The sequence below is a fragment of the Pipistrellus hanaki genome (genome assembly GCF_964339955.1).
Source record: "Pipistrellus hanaki genome assembly, chromosome: 1".
In the NCBI taxonomy this organism is placed as follows: domain Eukaryota; kingdom Metazoa; phylum Chordata; class Mammalia; order Chiroptera; family Vespertilionidae; genus Pipistrellus; species Pipistrellus hanaki.
In genome coordinates, this window is record NC_140503.1 from 43,971,322 (window position 1) to 43,990,770 (window position 19,449).

The 19,449-nt window shown below is 43.8% G+C and overlaps 2 protein-coding genes across 11 annotated transcripts in view; one reads left to right on the forward strand and one right to left on the reverse strand.

Annotated features, from left to right (window-relative positions):
- Positions 1-3,539, reverse strand: part of SNX1 (sorting nexin 1) — a 46,914-nt gene extending 43,375 nt beyond the window's left edge. The window contains exon 1 of the mRNA XM_084887310.1: positions 3,254-3,539. Within this exon, the coding sequence (XP_084743436.1) occupies positions 3,254-3,406 (153 nt within the window). The 5' untranslated portion in view covers positions 3,407-3,539. The remainder of the gene's footprint in view (positions 1-3,253) is intronic.
- Positions 3,540-5,182: 1,643 nt separating this feature from the next.
- CIAO2A (cytosolic iron-sulfur assembly component 2A) overlaps positions 5,183-19,449 on the forward strand; it is a gene marked incomplete at its 3' end in the record, with an annotated part of 31,015 nt that continues 16,748 nt past the window's right edge. For 4 of the 10 annotated variants that reach the window (XR_014795357.1, XR_014795358.1, XM_084888076.1 and 1 more), the window contains exons 1-3: positions 5,185-5,469; positions 16,684-16,848; positions 19,110-19,159. Coding sequence is in view for 2 of the 10 variants with exons in the window: in XM_084888076.1 (XP_084744202.1) it covers positions 5,346-5,469; positions 16,684-16,848; positions 19,110-19,159 (339 nt within the window). Of the gene's footprint in view, positions 5,470-16,683; positions 16,849-19,109; positions 19,160-19,449 lie in introns of all 10 variants that reach the window. The other 6 variants (XR_014795355.1, XR_014795356.1, XM_084888074.1 and 3 more) reach the window with 3 other exon arrangements.

Genomic DNA, 19,449 nt, shown 5'->3' on the forward strand with positions numbered 1-19,449 from the left:
GCAGCTGTTACATCAATGTTCAGGAAATTACACACATATCATAAGTGAGTTTTAAATTTTACATGCCTTAGCTTTTCAATTCTTTAATGCTCCTCTTTTTGCCTCCAACATTCAACAAAACACAATATGAAGATAAACTTAAATGAGTAAGATGTCTACTTTGATGACTTCTAGCTTAGCAAATCAACTTTACTAGTTTGATTTTGACAAAATATGTTAGTCATTTAGAATGAATTTAACTTTGTAATCCATTATTAGATTTTAGTGGATTTTTTTTTATTCTTTAATTTCAGTTTACAAAATGCTCAATTGTTTTATGTGCTTTACAGGTACATATTCTAATTCAATCTTAATAAAAAGCGGTGGAGGTAAATACCATTATTATTCACATTTTATAGATGAGGGAATTGTAACAGAGTAATTAAGTTCCTTGTTAAGCTAGCAAATAACAGAACCTGGATTTACATGAGACTTCAAAGCCAGTGCTCCTAATTACTTTCTTCTTCAGTGTGTTCCTTAAAATACAGAATCAATGCAATCTCCTATCTTTTCACATTGGCTCAACTAAAGCATGTATTGAAATATAACTTGTATTAAATGGCTATTTAAGTAGAAATTCACAGATAGGGGTCTTGTCTTCCTAAAGATTAACAGCAGAAAAAGCAGCTCAAAAAATGGCTTACAAGTAGCATTTTAGTTTCCTCAGCAAGTAATTTTTCCTGAATTAAAATCTGAAATATAATTATGTTTTATGTGGTACAAAAAGGCCATTCTAACCTCCTCCTTTTCCCTTTAGCTGGAAATTAGGCAAAGTATTTTTAGTCTTTTAAGAGAGAAATATTGATGCATCTGTACAATAATCTGGTTAGATCAAATCATAGCCTCTTGAACTTTTAAAAAAAATATTTTTTATTGATTTTTTACAGAGAAGAAGGGAGGTGGATAGAGAACTAGAAACATCAATGAGAAAGAAACATCGACCAGCTGCCTCCTGCACACCCACACTGGGGATGTGCCCTCAACCAAGGTACATGCTCTTGACTGGAATTGAACCTGGGACCCTTCAGTCTGCAGGCTGACTCTATCCACTGAGCCAAACCAGTTTTGGCTACCTCTTGAACTATTTAAGGTAACTCTAAAAAATAACTCCTCACCCTCCCAGGGTCCTTTTTTTTTTTTTTTTTTTTTTTTTTTTTTTTTTTTTTTTTTAAATAAGTCATTATTTGTCTATAATGATTAATCACTTTCAGTGCCAGAGTTTCTATTTGAAGATATTCAGTCTGAATATCTACCACCCTAGGAGCTATTCACCATGGTGTATGGGAGAATCATTAAAGGAATAGACTAAAGATATGTATTAAATGGGCTACAGAAAGACTAAATTAGCAGCAAGTTATTTCTCAGAATAAGAGACTTCACTACTAAACAGTTTGAGCTGTTATATTAGCATCAGCAAATGCTTTCTTTTCTTTTTTGAATTAAAAAAAGAAATCCTCATCCAAGGATATGTTTTCATTGATTCTAGAGAGAGGAAAGAAGAGGGGAGAGAGAAACATCTATGTGATAGAGACACACTGATTGGCTGCCATACATACAACCTGGGTATGTGCGCTGACTGGGAATCAAACCTGCGACCCTTCGGTACATGGTGTGAAGCTTTAACCAACTGAGCCACACTGGCCTTGGCAGCAAATGCTTTTTGAACTGGAATTATGGACTCAATTCCTGAACACAGTACAGGGAAAATTCTAATGATTGTCAGAGAAGATATTTCCAAGAAACGTAACCTTTTTCTAATAATGGGGAGGAACAAATTTTCCTCTATCTTCAAGGTTCTTTTGGCTGGTCCAATATATATGAGACATAGTAGCAAGAGAAAACAACCAAATTTAATATGTGTAGGAACCCCTGCATACACGAGAGAGTCAGAGACCCCCGCATGCAGATAAAGTTCAGGGATAGAAAAGAACATGCGTATATAAGACATCCTAGGGTTGAGGTGAGGTGTCTTGGGGGCTCAAAGGGTCTTTGCAGGATGATAAGAGCAGGTGTTTAGTAAAGAGAGGTTTGTCCTGCCCTATACATAAAAGAGGTTATCTCTGATAATCTCTGTGCCTATGGGGAAGGCCCCTAATTCAAGTTATTTTAGGTAGGGGCAGAAATTTCCTATGAGCCAGAGGCTAAAGTTGCTTTTAGCTCAAAAAAAATCTGCATACCACAGAGGCACATCTTGGGGTGACATGTTCTGAACCCTCATACTGACATATGAGACAAGCGCCAATTGTTTCAAACACATACTGCATAAAGAATGTAAAGCTGTTTTATTACTTAGTCTCTCATATACTGAGTTAGTTACTCTGAAGAGAAGCATTATCCAAGACAGACATAAATTTACAGACCTAATGCCGAAGACGTTTTCAGCCTGGAAAGAACTATACCAAGTGGTACGGGTCAATATTCTTACAGGAAAGTTCAAAACATCTCCAATAGTTCGATAACTGATTTCCACATTTCACCTACAAAGACTGGTTTTCCCCAATTCTGAACTCTTATTAGGAACCTGGATATCACTATGGTAAACACCATTTCCTCTTCACATGTACAGATGTGCTCCCACAAAGATACTTAGGCCTTTAGCACTTCCCTTTAAAAGAGACAAAGCTTGTGGCAAATGTAGAGATTTATCTGGCAGGCCCCCTCCCCCTCCCTTTCCCCCCCCAAACGGCCTCTGGCAAGATTTTCCTAGAGATCAGAGGAGTCAACCTAATTCATAAAATAATCCAAGACCCAGAAAGATCCTTTGGTAATGAAAGGTTAAGTGCTGAGCTAAGAAAAGGATTTGCGGGCGGATCACTCTCCTGGGCCACTTCAGATAACATTATTCATCCTCGGAGCAGTAGGCGGGAGAAAGTCTGCGCCCCGTGCACTTCCCCTGACCTAGTAAGTGAGCCCTGCAGACAACGTCCAGCAGACAGCCCGCGAGTCCGTGGGGTCACTGCAGGGCAGGGCCAAACGCGGCTCCTCGCAGCCAGGGACCTCAGCCGAGGAGCCACCACACCCCTCACTTCTCGCGGTCCGTGCAGAGGCCGGGATGCCAGGCTCTCCGTCCCGGCGTTCATCGAGCGCCCCCAAGCCACGACTGCTGTCACCACCGCCGGTGCCACTCTGCCCAGCCTCCCCGACCCCCACTTAGCCTCCCTTCCCTTTGGGGGCGCCCGCCCGCCCCCGGCCGCCCCAAAGGGTGCGAACTCACCGCCGCGCCGGTGAAAATATCCTCCCCCTCTGTGTCGCTGTCCCCGGCCTCGGGTTCTGAACCCCCGGCCGCCCCCTCGGACTCCGGCTCCAGGCCGGGGAAAGGCGGAGGGAGTCTTTCCGAAGCGCTACAGCCACCACCAGCCGACGCCATCTTCCTCCACCCGCGGCGGAAGCCGCAACAACAACTTTATAGAGAGAAAGCGCCGCGAGCAAATCGTTCCAGCGGAGCGAGGAGTGGGATGGCCACCGCCAACCCCCGCGGAACGCGCCGGGCGGGGGCCTCGGTATTGGGGGCCGGGGCGGGGCTTACGGGCTGAGGGCAGGGCTTACGGGCTGGGGCGGGGCTTACGCGCTGGGGGCGGGCTCACCGCTCCCGTCCAGCCAATCGGATCCCTGGATCACAGTGCTGAGTTCTTAAACCTAGAGCGCTAAGGGGCAGAAAAGGAGTGGCCAGGCTTCTTAAGGAGATGTTGTGTGGATAAAGTGTCTGAAAACCTCTACATGCCACCTACCCATGCCAGGCATAGTGCCCTCATAGAGGAGCTTCCATAAGTACTTTTGACTCAGGTCTCTGAACAGATTGCAATCAAGTCTTGCCATGCATTCTTTGGACAACATTTGGTTAATTCTGTGCCTGGCACCGTGCTAGACATCTGAGACATAGAAATAAAGAAGCTCCTGGCCGACGAGGCGCTGCAGGGCATGTTAATGATCAACTCAACAGGTTTAGTGCTATAATTTGCTGTGCCAGCACAGTAAAAGAGATAATCAATTCTAGTCATTGAAGTCAGAAGGCCTCAGAGAGGAAATGAAACCTCAGTGTCCTAAATCCGGTGGCAAGGAAGTTAGGATTCTCTCAATTGCTGTGGTGTATATGAAATGAAACAGGGAAATTATTAAACTCTGAACAAAATTTTCTTGGGACAATTCATTGGCTGGCTGGTGAGCCTAAGGTCTAAATCAGCTAGATAAGTGGGATAGTTTATTGTGAGGTAATTCTGCAAGATAAACCCTGACTTTTTTTTTCTCTCTCTCAGTAGAGATAATAAAAAACTTGGTTATCACCTTTCACAAAAGGTTTAGTTTGTTTCTAATTGTAAATTTCTCAACATCAGGGGTTGGCTCCCTCATAGATCAGTTAGCTGCTGGAAGGCAGGGGCCCTGTCCAATCCTTGATGTCTACAGATCCAATAAATACCCAATAAATGTTTACGATTTGATTGGAGGGATAGATGGATAAAACTCTAACATCAACCTTGTTACTCGAAGCCATCAAGGCCACTAACGCCAGAGGATTTAATCTGGGAAATCCTTTTTAGGATGGTGATCTCCAAGGTCACTATTGGATGCACTAGACACAGGGAAAGCTCTCCTTAGTTGTCTTTGAAGGCAATTGACAAAAATATTCAGTCTGTAGTGGGTAGTTGTGCTGGCCTAAATCCCTATGAGACGAGAAAAATAAAAAAAGCCCTCCCGTCCCCCAGCCACATCTAACCATCCTTCACTGGACTCCCAAGACATCCAGTTTCACAGCCAGGAAAACTCACTTCCGGCCTAAGGAAGTAAAATTTCCCTAGGAGAAATAACAGCAGGAATCTCTGTTGCACACGCTCCTCCAGGACTAGATATCAAGATCTCCTTTCCCCTACCTCTTCAGGATTCATCTTAAGTCATCCTTAGTTTACAGAGGGCGCTGCGTGAGGAAGTCAGTAGTGGATAATAGACGGTTACATGCCTACTCCCTTCCGCAGCGGAGACTACAAGTCCCAGAACACAACTGTGTTCCGAAGAAAACGGCCCATACGTCCCAGCATGCAATGCGCCTCGCCTGCAGAGGGGGATTTCCCCCCACCCTCTCCAGTCTCGCGGAAACCGAGCAAAGCATGATGGGGTTTGTGGTCCTTGGGGTTTGCGCCTTTCCCTTGGTCCCCCGCGCTACTCCGTCCGGACCCGCCCATTCCCTGCTCCCCTGGACACTTTTAGGTTGGTCTTGGCCCGTTTGAAGACCAGGAAGTTGATAAATCGCGAGGCCAGCCGCTGGAAGACGGCGGCTCGGGTGGGACAGTCGCCAGGGATGGCGGAGCGTGAGGATGAAGCGGGCGTCGGGACTGCTCTCCTGGACGCTGAGCAGGGTCCTGTGGCTCTCGGGCCTCTTTGAGCGGGGAGCTGACCGGCAGCCCCGGATCATGGAAGAGAAAGCGCTAGAGGTTTATGGTAATTAATTTTATCTAGGGCCGTATTTAGCGTTATACGTGGAGGCTGTGGGTAATGAGGGCCTCACTTGAGGCCTGGAAGTGGCGACTCGGGCGTTTGCCGGATCCTCTGGGGAGCGTGGGAAGCGTTTTCTTCCGGGCTTTAAGTCACGCGGCAGGATGGGTTTTTCTAGGACCTGGGCTCTTCCTTAACCTGGGCAAGCCAAGTCTGGAAGTCTTCAACGCTTCATTTCCCTTGTCTGCCCCCTGTCCTAGTGGCAGAGCTGGCGCCGAGGGTGCTTGATTAGGAAGCAAGCTGGCCTGGTTGCACTCCTTGAGCCTCTTTCCTATTCCTGACACGCGCTCCTGCTACCTTTGAGGGCGCTGATGTGTGACTGCCAAGTTGGGGACTGGCCCAAGGTCACAGCTACTTCTTTGTACTGCAAAGGCATTAGGGAGAGGTCCCCAAGAGAAGAGGACGAGATAGATTCCTCGTAGCCAGTCTTGGAACGTAACACAGCCAAACCTGGAATGCAAAACACGCACACGCGCGCACACACACACACACACACACACACACACCTTTTTTTTTTAACCTCTCTGGACATCGTCATTGTACAGGTAAGGAAACAAAGTTTAGAGCGGCTACACAACTACCTGGAGGTCACACTGCTAGTAAGTAAAAAGGGTAAAGCCCATGTCTTCTGATTCCAAATTTAGTGCACTTTCCACCACTTCACAATTGCCTTATGACTATTCTTTTAGTATTGTTTTTTGAAAACTAAAAAGAGTGGATCTAACTAACGTTCAGAGATTCCTGCTGATTGAGGGTAAAGAAAGAACCATAAGAATAAAAATATAATATAGTAAGGATTATAGGCTAGGAGAAGGAAGCTCGGGATGGAAATAACTGTTGGAGCTGGTCTAGTTTACCATTCTCTTGCCAGAGGCAGGACCTAATCAACCTACTTACCGTGTTTCCCCGAAAATAAGACATCCTCCGAAAATAAGACCTGGCGCATGGAAAGATAAGACATCCCCTGAAAATAAGACCTAGTGTAACTTTGGGAGAAAAAATTAATATAAGACACTGTCTTATTTTCGGGGAAACAGGGTAGATGATTGACAGGAGGGGGATGACCTCCAAAAAGCTGATGGATATTTTTTTGTCCTGTCAGGTCTCTATCTACAGTTGCTAGTGATAGCAGGGCACTGGGGACACAACTTTGGAAGAGAGATAGATGATTTTTGGCTTCAAACTTACATTGAGGGGGACAAATGTTTATATATATATGGCAATAGACCTGAGAGGTACAGAAATCAGAGGAAAGCCCCAACTGGTTTGGCTCAGTGAATAGAGCGTTGGCCTGTGGGCTGAAGGGTTCCAGGTTCGATTCTGGTCAAGGGCATGTACCTTAATTGCGGGCACATCCCCAGTGGGGAGGATGCAGGAGGAAGCTGAATCAATGTTTCTCACTGATGTTTCTAACTCTGTATCCCTCTCCCTTCCTCTCTAAAAAATCAATAAAATATATTTTAAAAATTCAGAGGAAGGAGAGATACCATTTCTGATTGGTAGATACCATTTCTGATTTGGGATCTGGAAAGACTTTAAGGAGAAAGAATCACTTGAGTTGGGCCTTGAAGAATTAGTAGGATCTAGACATATAGGGGTAGAGGGCATACTAAACAGAAGAAACTAGAGTGAAAGGATGGGAGTGAGAAAATGGCATGTTTGGGGAAGGGCAGATAGATGGATAGGATAGAGTTTGTGGTTAAAAGTGGTAAGGTCAAAAATTGTTTTGGATAGCAGGTTGCAATTGCATACTGAAGGTTTACATATAAATGATTTTTTTTTGTGTGTGTGCGTGTGTGTGTGTGTGTGTGTGTGTAACAGTTTCTTTAAAAAATATATATGTATTGATTTTTTACAGAGAGGAAAGGAGAGGGATAGAGAGAAACATCAATGAGAGAGAATCATCGATCAGCTGCCTCTTGCACACCTCCTACTGGGGATGTGCCCACAACCCAGGTACATGCCCTTGACCGGAATCGATCCCGAGACCTTTCAATCTGCAGGCTGACGCTCTATACAGTGAGCCAAACTGGTTTCGGCAACAGTTTAATGACAAAATCTATATCATAAATGAAGATTTTAATATAAGTCCAGAACCATAGAAGAATTTTATTCAGGGGAGTAATATGAGAAGTGCAACATTGCTTTCTTTCTAAAAATAAGTCCAAATCTCTCAAATCACTAGAAAACTGGAGATGCTTAATAAAGGGAAGATTTAATTATAGGGTTAAGTAGCCTGTATAAACGAGCCTTATAGGAAAAAGGCCTAGGATGAGGGGCAGCAAAATCCCTTTCAAAAACCCTGTTTCCCTGAGCTCCGTGATGACACAGCCTTGTGAAGGAGAAGCTGTGTCCTCTTTTTCCTGCCTCTATTTTCAAATGCTGTTTCTAATCAAGTGATAAACCCAGGAGTTGCTATGGAGGAAGTAAATTTGATTGATTTGTTTTTCCCAGCTGTATTTCTAATGGCAGGGTGCTATACTAGTAAATAATAGAACAAAATCTCAGGCTTGAGAACATCAAACCCATTCTCTGAACTCCCTCTGCTTCTGTCCTTCCTACTTCACCATTTCTCTTTATCATTCTTTTTTTTCTGTCTTTCTGTACAACCTCAGAGTAAGAAGGAAATCTATTCTTTCCCAAGTCCAACCAAGGTTGCCACATCCTTGATCTCACTCTCTTCTGCTTATTTTTACCAGTCTTTCATATCCCCTCAAATTTTCAGTCTCTCTTCCTCTTTTTGATCCTTCTCTTTGGATTCTAAAACATACTCAAGTTTCCATTATCCTTGTCATTGTTTTAGCTTTTTCTAAACCCAATGTCCCTTTTCTGCCCTTCCCTGCCAATGTTATAGAACTACATTTTTTCAGTTACCACCCACTTCCCCTTTTGCAAGCTGGCTTTTGACTTAATCTTTACTGAAACTGCTTTCTTGCAGTTGATCTCCTGGGTAACAAACAAAGACCTGTTTTAGCTCTTTGTCAACCTGAATTTTTGTGCAGCATTTGATGATGTTAACCACCCCTGTCTTCCCTTCTCTTCTTTTTCTTCCTTCTGATGCTAAATTAGGTGCTTTCACAGATCTATCCTTGGGTCTCTTAGGTTAGTGAGTCTCAACCTGGGATACATATAATAACCTGAAGAATTTCTTAAAGTCTCAATGCCCACGCCATACTAAACAATATCTGGTGGTAGGTCTCAGATATTAGTTTTTTGTTTTTAATCTTTATTGTTGAGAGTATTACAAATGCCCCCTTTTCTCCCCTATATTGCTCCCCTCCACCCAGTTCCCACCCCAGGCCTTCACCACCTTATTGTCTATGTCCATAGGAAATACATATATGTGTGTAAGATCTTTAGTTAATCTCTTCCCACTTACCCCCCTTCCCTCTGAGATTTGTCAGTCTGTTCCGTGTTGCCATGCCTCTGGTTCTAGTTATTCATCAGTGTAATTTGCTCATTAGATTTCTTGTTTGTTTGTTTTGATTTTTAGGTCCAATAGTTGATATATGTATTTATTGCCATTTTATTGTTCATAATTTATTCTTCTTCCTCTTAAAGGATACCTTTCAACATTTCATGTAATACTGGTTTGTTGGTGATGGACTCCTTTAGCTTTTTCTTGTCTGTGAAGCTCTTTATCTCACCTTCCATTCTAAATGATAGCTTTGCTGAGTAGAGTAATCTTAGATTGCAGGTCCTTGCTTTGAATATCTCTTGCCACTACTGGCCTGTGAAGTTTCTGTTGAGAAATCAGCTGACAGTCATATGGACGCTCCCCTGTAGATAGGCAACTGCTATTTTTTTGCTGCTTTTATGGTTTTCTCTTTGTCTCTAACCCTTGGCATTTTAATTACGATGTGTCTTGGTGTAGACCTCTTTGGGTTCCTCTTGTTTGGAACTCTGTGCTTCCTGGACTTGTAAGTCTACTGCACTGGCTAGGGAAAGTTTTCTGTCATTATTATTTTAAATATATATTTTCATTTTAAAAAATATTTTTATTGATTTCAGAGAGGAGGAAGGAAGAGAGGGATAGAAATATCCTATATAATAAAAGGCTAATATGCAAATTGACCCCTTGGGAGTTCAACCAACTTGGGAGTTCGACTGCTTGCTATGACGTTCATTGACCCCCAAGGGGCAGCTTGGAACAAAGGAAGGCCCCAGCTGGCAGCTGGTAGCTGGGGGAAGGAGGGCCCCAGCCAGCAGCTGGTAGCCAGGGGAAGCAAGGTCCTGATAGGCCCTGATTGCCAACCAGGCCTAGGGACCCTACCTGTGTACGAATTTCGTGCACCAGGCCTCTAGTCAATAATGAAAGAGAATCATTTGGCTGCCTCCGGCACGCCCCATACTGGGGATTGAGCCCCCTAACTGGGCTTGTGCCCTGACCCAGAATCAAACTGTGACCTCCTGGTTCAGAGGACCATGCTCAACCACTGAGCCATGCTGGCTGGACTTTTTTTTTTTTTTTAATTTAATAATCTTTATTGTTCAGATTATTACAGTTGTTCCTCTCCCCCCCACCCCCCCCATAGCTCCCCTCCACCTGGTTTCCATCCACCCTCTTCCTTTACCTCCCTCCCATTGTCCTCATCCATAGGTGTACAATTTTTGTCTAGTCTCTTCCTGCACCCCCATACCCTTTTTCCCCCGAGAGTTGTCAGTTCACTTCCATTCTATGCCCCTGATTCTATTATATTCACCAGTTTATTCTGTTAATCAGATTTTTAAACTGATAAGAACAGATACTACACTTGATCTTAGCCAAAAGGCCGAGAAGCGATGTTAATCAGATTTTTAATTCACTTGATTTTTATTATATTTTATTGATTTTTCACAGAGAGGAAGAGAGAGGGATAGAGAGTTAGAAACATCGATGAGAGAGAGAATCATCGATCAGCTGCCTCTTGCACATCCCCTACTAGGGATGTGCCCACAACCAAGGTACATGCCCTTGACCGGAATTGAACCCGGGACCTCTCAGTCCACAGGCCAACGCTCTATCCACTGAGCCAAACCGGTCCCGGCTCACTTGATTTTTAGATTCACTTGTTGATAGATATGTATTTATTGTTCATAATTTATATCTTTACCTTTTTCTTCTTTCTCTTATTAGAGAATACCTTTCAGCATTTCATATAATACTAGTTTGGAGTTGATGAACTCCTTTAGCTTTTTCTTATCTGTGAAGCTCTATAGCTGACCTTCGATTCTAAATGTTAGCTTGGCTGGGTAGAGTACTCTTGGTTGTAGGTTCTTGCTATTCATCACTTTGACTATTTCTTGCCATTCCCATCTGGCCTGCATAGTTAGTGTTGAGAAATCATCTGACAATCATATGGGTGCTCCCTTGTAGGTAATTCTCTTTTTCTCTTGCTGCTTTTAATATTCTCTCTTTGTCTTTTGCTCTTGGCATTTTAATTATGATGTGTCTTGGTGTGGTCCTCTTTGGATTCCTTTTGTTTGGGGTTCTGTGCGCTTTCTGGACTTGTAAGTCTATTTCTTTCACCAGGTGAGGGAGGTTTCCTGTCATTATTTCTTCAAATAGGTGTTAAATACCTTGTTCTCTCTCTTCGCTTGGCACCCCCATAATTCTGATGTTGGTATGCTTGAAGTTGTCCCAGAGGCTCCTTACACTGTCTTCATATTTTTGGGTTCTTTTTTCTTTTAGCTTTTCCAGTTGAGTGATTTTTGCTTCTTTATATTTCAAATCTTTGACTTGATTCTTGCGTTCCTCTAGTTTCTGTTGGGTGTCAGGATAATATTTTTTATTTCAGTCAGTGTATGTTTAACTTCTAGTTGGTCCTTTTCCATATTCTCGAAGGTCTTTCTCATATCCTTGAGGGTCTCACTAAATTTATCGGCCTTTTCTAGGAAATTCTTGAAAAACCTTATAACTGTGGTTTTGAACTCTATCTACAGTTGTTTTTTTCTTCCATTTCTTTCGTTTGTGATGTTTTTTTGTCTTTGCATTTTACTACTTCCCTGAGTTGGTAGGGTAGCTTTATTTGCTAGGTGTCCTATGTGGGCCAGTGGCTTGGCCTCCCCTGTTACCTGAAGTGGACACTCTTGGTGTACCCCTTAGTGGACTGTGTGTAAAGCCTTGTTGCAGTTAAGTCTTGATTGTTGTTGGTATCAGTGGGAGGAGTTGACCTCCAGGCCAATTGGCTGTGAGGATCAGCTGTTATGCCAGGAAACAGCCTTATTCGATTAGACTTGCAAACTTGCAAAAGCCTCTGTGCTCAGCTTGGATGGGGTGGAGTTTCAGGGTGGAGCCTACAGCCTTGGCTTCCTGTCAGCCCCACCCTATTGCTGCAAGCACCTCTGAGGGAAAGGCACCCTGGAGTTTTGCCCACTGCCAGTCAGTCTAGTCTCTCCCCCAATGAATCTGGATTCCCAGATTCTTGCCCGGAACTGGGGTTCAGTGCAATCGGAGCTTGGGTTCAGTGTAGTCCAGAGTTTTTTGTCTCCTCGCTAGGGCATTACAGCGACACAGTCAACAGTCTGTCCTCTGCGCACATTCATGTGCGCAACTCCGGAGCTCTGTCTTTCTCCACTCCCCTGAGTTTCCACCTTACAACCCAGATTCCCCCAGTATGAGCCACAGTCCCCAGGGTCTCGCCCGGAACTGGGATTCAGTGCGATTGGAACTGGGGCTCAGCGCAGTCCGGTGCTTTTATCTCCTTCCCTCTAGAGAACACCAGTCAGACACTCAGCCACCCCCTCCTCTCTGGCTCCATCCTCTCCACACTCGCGCACCTGTGTCTCCGTACCTCAAGCTTTTACAGCTTCTCTGGTTTTCTTCTTTCCTTCTCGTTGTAGAATTTCCAGTTAGCCAGCTTTCCTGTAGTTCTGGATGATGTCCGTCTTCGTCTTTTGGTTGTAGTTTTGAAATTGTTGTGCGAGGCTGCAGTTTAGGTGTTTACCTATGCTGCCATCTTGGTTTCTCTCCCAAATAGGTTTTCAATATCTTGCTCTCTCTTCCCCTCTGGCACCCCTATAATGCAAATGTTGGTATGCTTGAAGCTATCCTAGAGGCTCTTTACACTATCTTCATATTTTTCTTCTTTTTGCTCTGCTGATTTGTGGTTTTTTTTTTTGTTTGTTTGTTTTTTGCTTCCTTATATTCCATATCATTGATTTGATTCTCAGAATCTTCTCCTCTACTGTTGAATCCCTGTAAATCATTCTTTATTTCAGTTAGTGTATGCCTAATTTCTGACTGGTCCTTTTCATGGCTTTAAAATTCTCACTAAGATCCTGGAAAGTCTCACTGAGTCCTTTGAAGCTCTCATTAAGTCCCTTAAAGCTATCATTAAGTTCCTTGAGTAACCTTATTATCATTGTTTGCACTCTGTATCCAGTAGTTTGCTTGCTTCCGTTTCTTTCATTTGTGACATGTTTCTTTGTCTCCGCATTTTGGCTGCTTTCTTGTGTTTGTTTTTATGTAGTAGATAGCACTGCTATGTCTCCTGTGTTTGGTAGAGTGGCCTTGTGTAGTAGTGTCCTGTAGGGACCAGTGGCTCAGCCTCCCCAGTCACCGGAGCTGGGCACTATAGGTGCATCCCTGTGTAGGCTGTGTGCATAGTCTTGTTGTACTTGAGCCTTGATTGCTGTTGGCATCATTGGGAGGAATTGCCCTCCAGGCCAATTGGCTGTGAGGACCAACTGCAATTATAGTGGAAGAGCTGCTGTGCAGGAGACACCCCTTTAGAGCAGGACTTCAGTGGGGCTTTGGTGCTTACTGAGTCTGCCTCTGGAGTACTTGTGATTTTGTAGAATTGTAATCTGTTATGTTCTGAAGCTGTCCATCGGGTACACTGGCTCTGTGGTCTCCTGGGAGGTGCAAAGTCATTCACTGCCACCTGGCAGTAGCCACAGAGTGACCAGGAGATGGCTGCCACATGTGTAAGCCCAGAAATGCCCAAGCTGAGGCCAAACTGTCTTGGGCCTCTAATTGATAGGTATGGATTACACTGATGCCAACTACTGCTTGTTTGAGAGATTTTAGCAAAGTCTGAAGAGTGAACCAGGACAGGCCATCCCTAAGGAAAATTCATTACAAGCAGCTTGGGTGGGGCTGCAAATTGAATGGGGCAGAGTCTCAGGGAATCAACAAGAGGAAGTGAACAGTGTGAGACAGCCTGATGGAAATTCAGATATGGCTGCCACTCAGCTCTACGACAGTGGAGGTCCCAGCACAGGAACAAAGATCCCCGTGAGCACCCCCATTTGGGAGAAAGCTGCTCCTGAGTTCCTGCTCCGATGCCAGGCAATCCAGTTCCTCCTAGTATGTCTCTGGCTCCCCCAGCACTGGAGCTCAGAGGAAGCAGGGCCAAATGAGTTTGTGTGCTAGACCTTAGAAGAGGAACTATGTAGGACTCCAGCAGCCTGTGGGTTGCCACTCAGCCACAATCCCTGCTGGTTTTTACAGCCTGAAGTTATGGGAACTTCACTTTCCAGCTGTGGAGCCCTGGGCAGGGGGTCTGGTGTGGGGCTGGGACCCCTTGCTTATTAAGTGAGGCAGCAGAGATATTCCTCCCAATTAAAAAAATGCCACATGTGGGTGTCAGACCAATCCGTTCCCTGCTTCTGCCCCTCCTACTCTGTGTGCTTTCTTCTTTACTTTTCTAGTTGTAGGACTTCCATTCAGCAAGCTTTCAGGCAGTTCTGAATGTTGGTTGTTCTGTATTTTAGTTGTAATTTTTATGTGGTTGTGGGAAGCAGTAAGTATCACAGTTAACTATACTACCATCTTGGTTCTCCTCTTGTTCTTCCATCAGTTTTTTGTGTGTGTGTGTGTGTGTGTGTGTTTTAAAGGATTCCTGGTGATTACATTGTTCAGCCAAGATTGAAAACTGTTCTACTCATTCTTTCTTGTGAATCTCATAGGCTCAACAACCGCTCTCGCGTGCGCGCTCTCTCTCTCTCCCTCTCTCTCTGTCTCCCCCCCCCCCTCTCTCTATATATATATTTATTTTTTTAAATTTTTATTTATTTATTTATTTTTTACAGAGAGGAAGGAAGAGGGATAGAGAGCTAGAAACATCGATGAGGGAGAAACATCGACCAGCTGCCTACTGGGGATGTGGCCACTACCAATGTACATGCCCTTGACCGGAATCAAACCCAGGACCTTTGAGTCCGCAGGCTGACCCTCTGTCCACTGAGACAAACCGGTTTCTGCCTGATGCTCTCACTTAAACCTTATGTCAAGCATGTGTTTATTGGAGTGCACCACTGGTTTGCTCCTGAAGCAAAATCGTGTATAAAATTAAGACTATTCGTCCCAGCCCCCAAATTTATTTTTGTGTTCGCTGTTGTTTTATTCTATCAGTGTTCTCCCAGACACTTACACCTAAAAGATGAGTCACCTCGCTGGCCGGGTGGCTCAGTTGATTGGAGCATTCTCCCGTGTACCAAAACGGTTGCAGGTTTGATTCTCCATTAGGGCACATACCCAGGTTTCGGGTTCAATCCACATATGAGAGGCAACCAACTTATATAAATATATATAATCAATAAACATTGGGTTAGGATTTAAAAGAAAAATTGGAGTCATGTTCCTTTTCTCCCTTTCCTTCCCTTCTACATTTAACCTGTTGTCAGATTCTGTTGATTCTGCCACAGAAATTCTTCCTGTTTCCCCGTGTCTGTCACCACTGTTACATTCCTGTTTTAGGCCCAACTTTTTCTGCTGGTATCCCTGACTCTGCTCTTTAGTTCTGTGTCTATCAGCTAGTGGATAAGTTACAATTGATAGTGTAATGCTGTCCATGTCACTCCCTTGTTCCAAGCCTCTTGAAGTCATCCTGTTGTCTGTAGTGATCCTTGATGGTTTGGCCCAAGGTTGGCAAACTGCGGCTCACGAGCCACATGCAGCTCTTCGGCTCCTTGGCTCTTCCACAAAATACCACTGCCTGGGCGAGTCTATTTTGAAGAAGTTAGAAGAAGTTTAAGTTTAAAAAATTTGGCTCTCAAAAGAAATTTCAATTGTTGTACTGTTTGCCGACCACTGGTTTGGCCTAAACTCTTAATATCTCTTCATTTACTAGTATGCTGAGTTCCAGGCAAACTAAATTTCTGGTTCTTTACTTTCTTTCTTTTCTTTTTTTATTTTTTTTAAATATATTTTATTGATTTTTCACAGAGAGGAAGGGAGAGAGATAGAGAGCCAGAAACGTCGATGAGAGAGAAACACCGACCAGCTGCCTCCAGCACACCCCCCACTGGGGATATGCCCGCAACCAACGTACATGCCCCTGACCTGAATCGAACCTGGGACCCTTCAGTCCGCAGACCGACGCTCTACCACTGAGCCAAACCGGTTCCGGCTGGTTCTTTACTTTCTTTCACCTTAAATATTGAATATTGAAATGTTACCTATTTTTATTTTAAAATTATTTTTGTCAGATACAAGAAAAAGTTTATTTAGAAAGTCACAGAGGTAGAAGAAGTGAGCTGTCGAAGAAGTGTGTCAGCTGAGTTGTGTGGGCTCAAGGAACAAGTTACAGAGGCAAATGATGGGCCCTTAGAGCTTAGGAGAGAGGGTAAGGAAAATGTACCTGAGAAAAGTGGTAGGGAAGGCTTGGCGTGCTCTATAGAGAGAGCCGCTGAATATTACCCGTTTTAAAGGCCTAATTCAGAAATCCTGATGTTATATTCTCCTAAGCTAAAGTTATTTCTTCCTCTTGAGTTTCTATAATGTTTTCCCCATTTAAAAAAATATATATATACATATATATATATATTTCTTTATTGATTTCAGAGAGGAAGGAAGAGGTAGAGAGAGAGAGAAACATCAATGATGAGAGAGAATCATTGATTGGCTGTCTCCTGCATGCCTCCCACTGGGGATTGAGCTCGCAACCCTTCAGTCCACAGGCTGACGCTCTATCCACTGAGCCAAACTGGCGAGGGCGCTTTCCCCATTATATGCTTATTTCAGTGTTGAATCCAAGACACTGAACTGATCTAATAACCAAGAAAACAGTTTTCTCAAAAGGAAAGTGGTAGTGGAAATTTCTGTCAGAAATATGGGGACTTGCTCTAGTATGTAAATACAAAGATGAGTGTGCTTTTTTATTAAGACTGGCAAAATCAACCATATTTAGAATATTCATGTTTTTACATAATACTTTGCCTGTGATGATTCTTTAGATTTGATTCGAACTATCCGGGACCCAGAGAAGCCCAATACTTTGGAAGAACTGGAAGTGGTAACGGAAAGTTGTGTGGAAGTTCAGGAGATAAATGAAGAGGACTATTTGGTTATCATCAGATTCACTCCAACAGTACCTCACTGCTCTTTGGCAACTCTTATTGGTAAGGTTTTTTATATATATATATATATATATATATATATATATATATATACACACACACACACACACACACACACACACACACACAAGGACAGTGCATGAAAACTTGTGTACTTGGGGGGGTCCCTCAGCCCTGCTTGCACCCTCTCGCAGGCTGGGATCCCTCAGGGGATGTCCGACTGAAGGTTGAGGCCTGCTCCCCAGAGGAATGGGCCTAAGCTGTCCTTCAGACATCCCTCTGGCAGCCCAGGAGCCCTTGGGGGATGTCTGCCTAACGGCTTAGGCCCGCTCCCCTGGGGCCATTAGTCGGACATCCTTAGCACTGTCGCAGAGGCGGGAGAGGCTCCCACCACTGCTGCTTCACTGGCCAGCCATGAGCTGGCTTCTGGCTGAGCAGTGCTCCTCCTGTAGAAGTGCACTGACCATGAGGGGGCAGCTCCTGCATTGAGCGTCTGCCCCCTGGTGGTTAGTGGGCATCATAGTGACCAGTCGTTCCCGGTTGTTCCGCAGTTAGGGTCAATTTGCATATTATCCTTTTATTTTATAGGACTTAAAAATTCTGAATTATTCTAGCTGATATTGACCCAAAGTAGCAATTAGCATGATGTATCGTAATTTTATGGTTTACAGAGTATCGAACCTGCAACTTAGCTATATGCTCTGACTGGGAATCGAAACCACAACCTTTTTGGTATGTAGGTCATTGCTCCAACCAACTGAGCCACTTGGCCAGGCCTTCATTCCTTATTTTGAGGTGGGGGAAAAGTGGAACATTGGCACTAAGGGTCTGTTTCAAGCCCAGTTTTAATTTACAAATTAAAATTTTTTAAAAACATATTTTTATTGATTTTTTTTTTTTTTTTTTTTTTTTTTAACAGAGTGGAAGGGAGAGAGCTAGAGAGCTGGAAACGTCGATGAGAGAGAAACATCAACCAGCTGCCTCCTGCACACCCCCTACCGGGGATGTGCCTGCAACCAAGGTACATGCCCTTGACCGGAATCGAACCCGGGACCTTTCAGTCCGCAGACCGACGCTCTACCACTGAACCAAACCGGTTTCAGCACAAATTAAAAATTTTAATTTACTGAAAAAATTATAGAACCATGTCTTGGCATTGGGGTGATAAATTGAACGTTAGAGGAACTTGTTTTAGGGAAACAACTTTGTACCTTGTAGGCATAGATTAGGATTCAAACTTTGAGAGGTTTCTTGTGCTCCTTTTTAAGTGCCTCTTATGTGTTTTTAAATTTTTATGTAGCCTGGCCTGTTGTGGGCATTCAGTAGAGTTTAAGGAATGAATTGACTTTTGTTTAAAGGCAAATTGATATAGTAGAAAGGTCCTAGGCTTTGTAGTAGTCTTGGATTCTAATCCCAACTCTGCCACTTTATTAGCTCCTTGACCTTGGACAAGTTACATTGTGATCTTGGTTTCATAATTTGTGGAGTGGAGTTGATAATACTTAGCTTACTGGATTATCATAAGGAATATGTAAGACTATATCTATATTAAAGTTGCTAGCATGGTGTGAGGCTCAGTGGAGTCCTAAAATTGATTGAGCCAAAGCTGTTTTTAGCTACTGTATTATATGGAGACTAGTGACCTGGTGCATGAAATTCGTGCACATTAAAAGGGGATTAATTAGAGGAAATAATTTAATATTGCTATTTGCCTTTTCTCTATAATAGAAGTGTCAGAGATGAAAGAAAATTAGTAAAATGTATATGAAACCTTCCTCTAGTCAGAGTCTGGGGCTCACCACAGGACCCAGAGTCAAGTCCCCGTCTCACTTGCACCTCAAAATTGCTTGAGACCCAGACCCGGTCCCCCCTCCCCCCACCCCCATTGGTCTAGATCCAAAACTGTCCAGTCCCGCCCTTGTCAAGCCCTGCCAGGCAGAGGGCATACCCTCAGGTCCCCTGGCCCGGTGCCAGGATGGGGGGCGTGGCCTGAGGTCCCCCAGACCCGGACCAGGGGCATGCCTTTAGGTTCTCTGTCAAGCCCCACCAGGTGGGGGAGGGCATAGCCTCAGATCCCTGCTGATTGCTTGGTAAGGCTCCTTATGGTAACTTGTCCTCAGCTGTGGGTGCAGCCATCTTTGTGATGGAGTGATGGTCTGTTAGCATATCCCCTCTTTATTAGCTAGGATGCTTATGCTTGCAACCCTTCAGTCCACAGGCTGACGTTCTATCCACTGAGCCAAACTGCTTTTTCAAGAACTAGTAAGAAGGGATAATTGGGACTTTTTTTCCCCCCTCCACAGGGCTGTGCTTAAGAGTAAAACTTCAGCGGTGTTTACCATTTAAACATAAGGTAAGGAAGATTTTTTTTGTTGTTGTTATTTTATAATAGTTTTATTGATTTAATTCAAATTATATATTTCACCTATGTAAAGTGTACAGTTTAATAGTTTTTAGTATATTCGCTGAATTGTGCAAAATCACTATTAATTTTGCAACATTATCATCATCCCAATGAGAAACCCTGTACTGATAGCAGTCATTCTCCATTTCTCCCAAACTCTCCCCCACCCCTAGGCAACCACTGTAGATTTTTCTCTCTAGATTTGCCTATTCTGGGTGCTTCATTTAAATGGAATTATA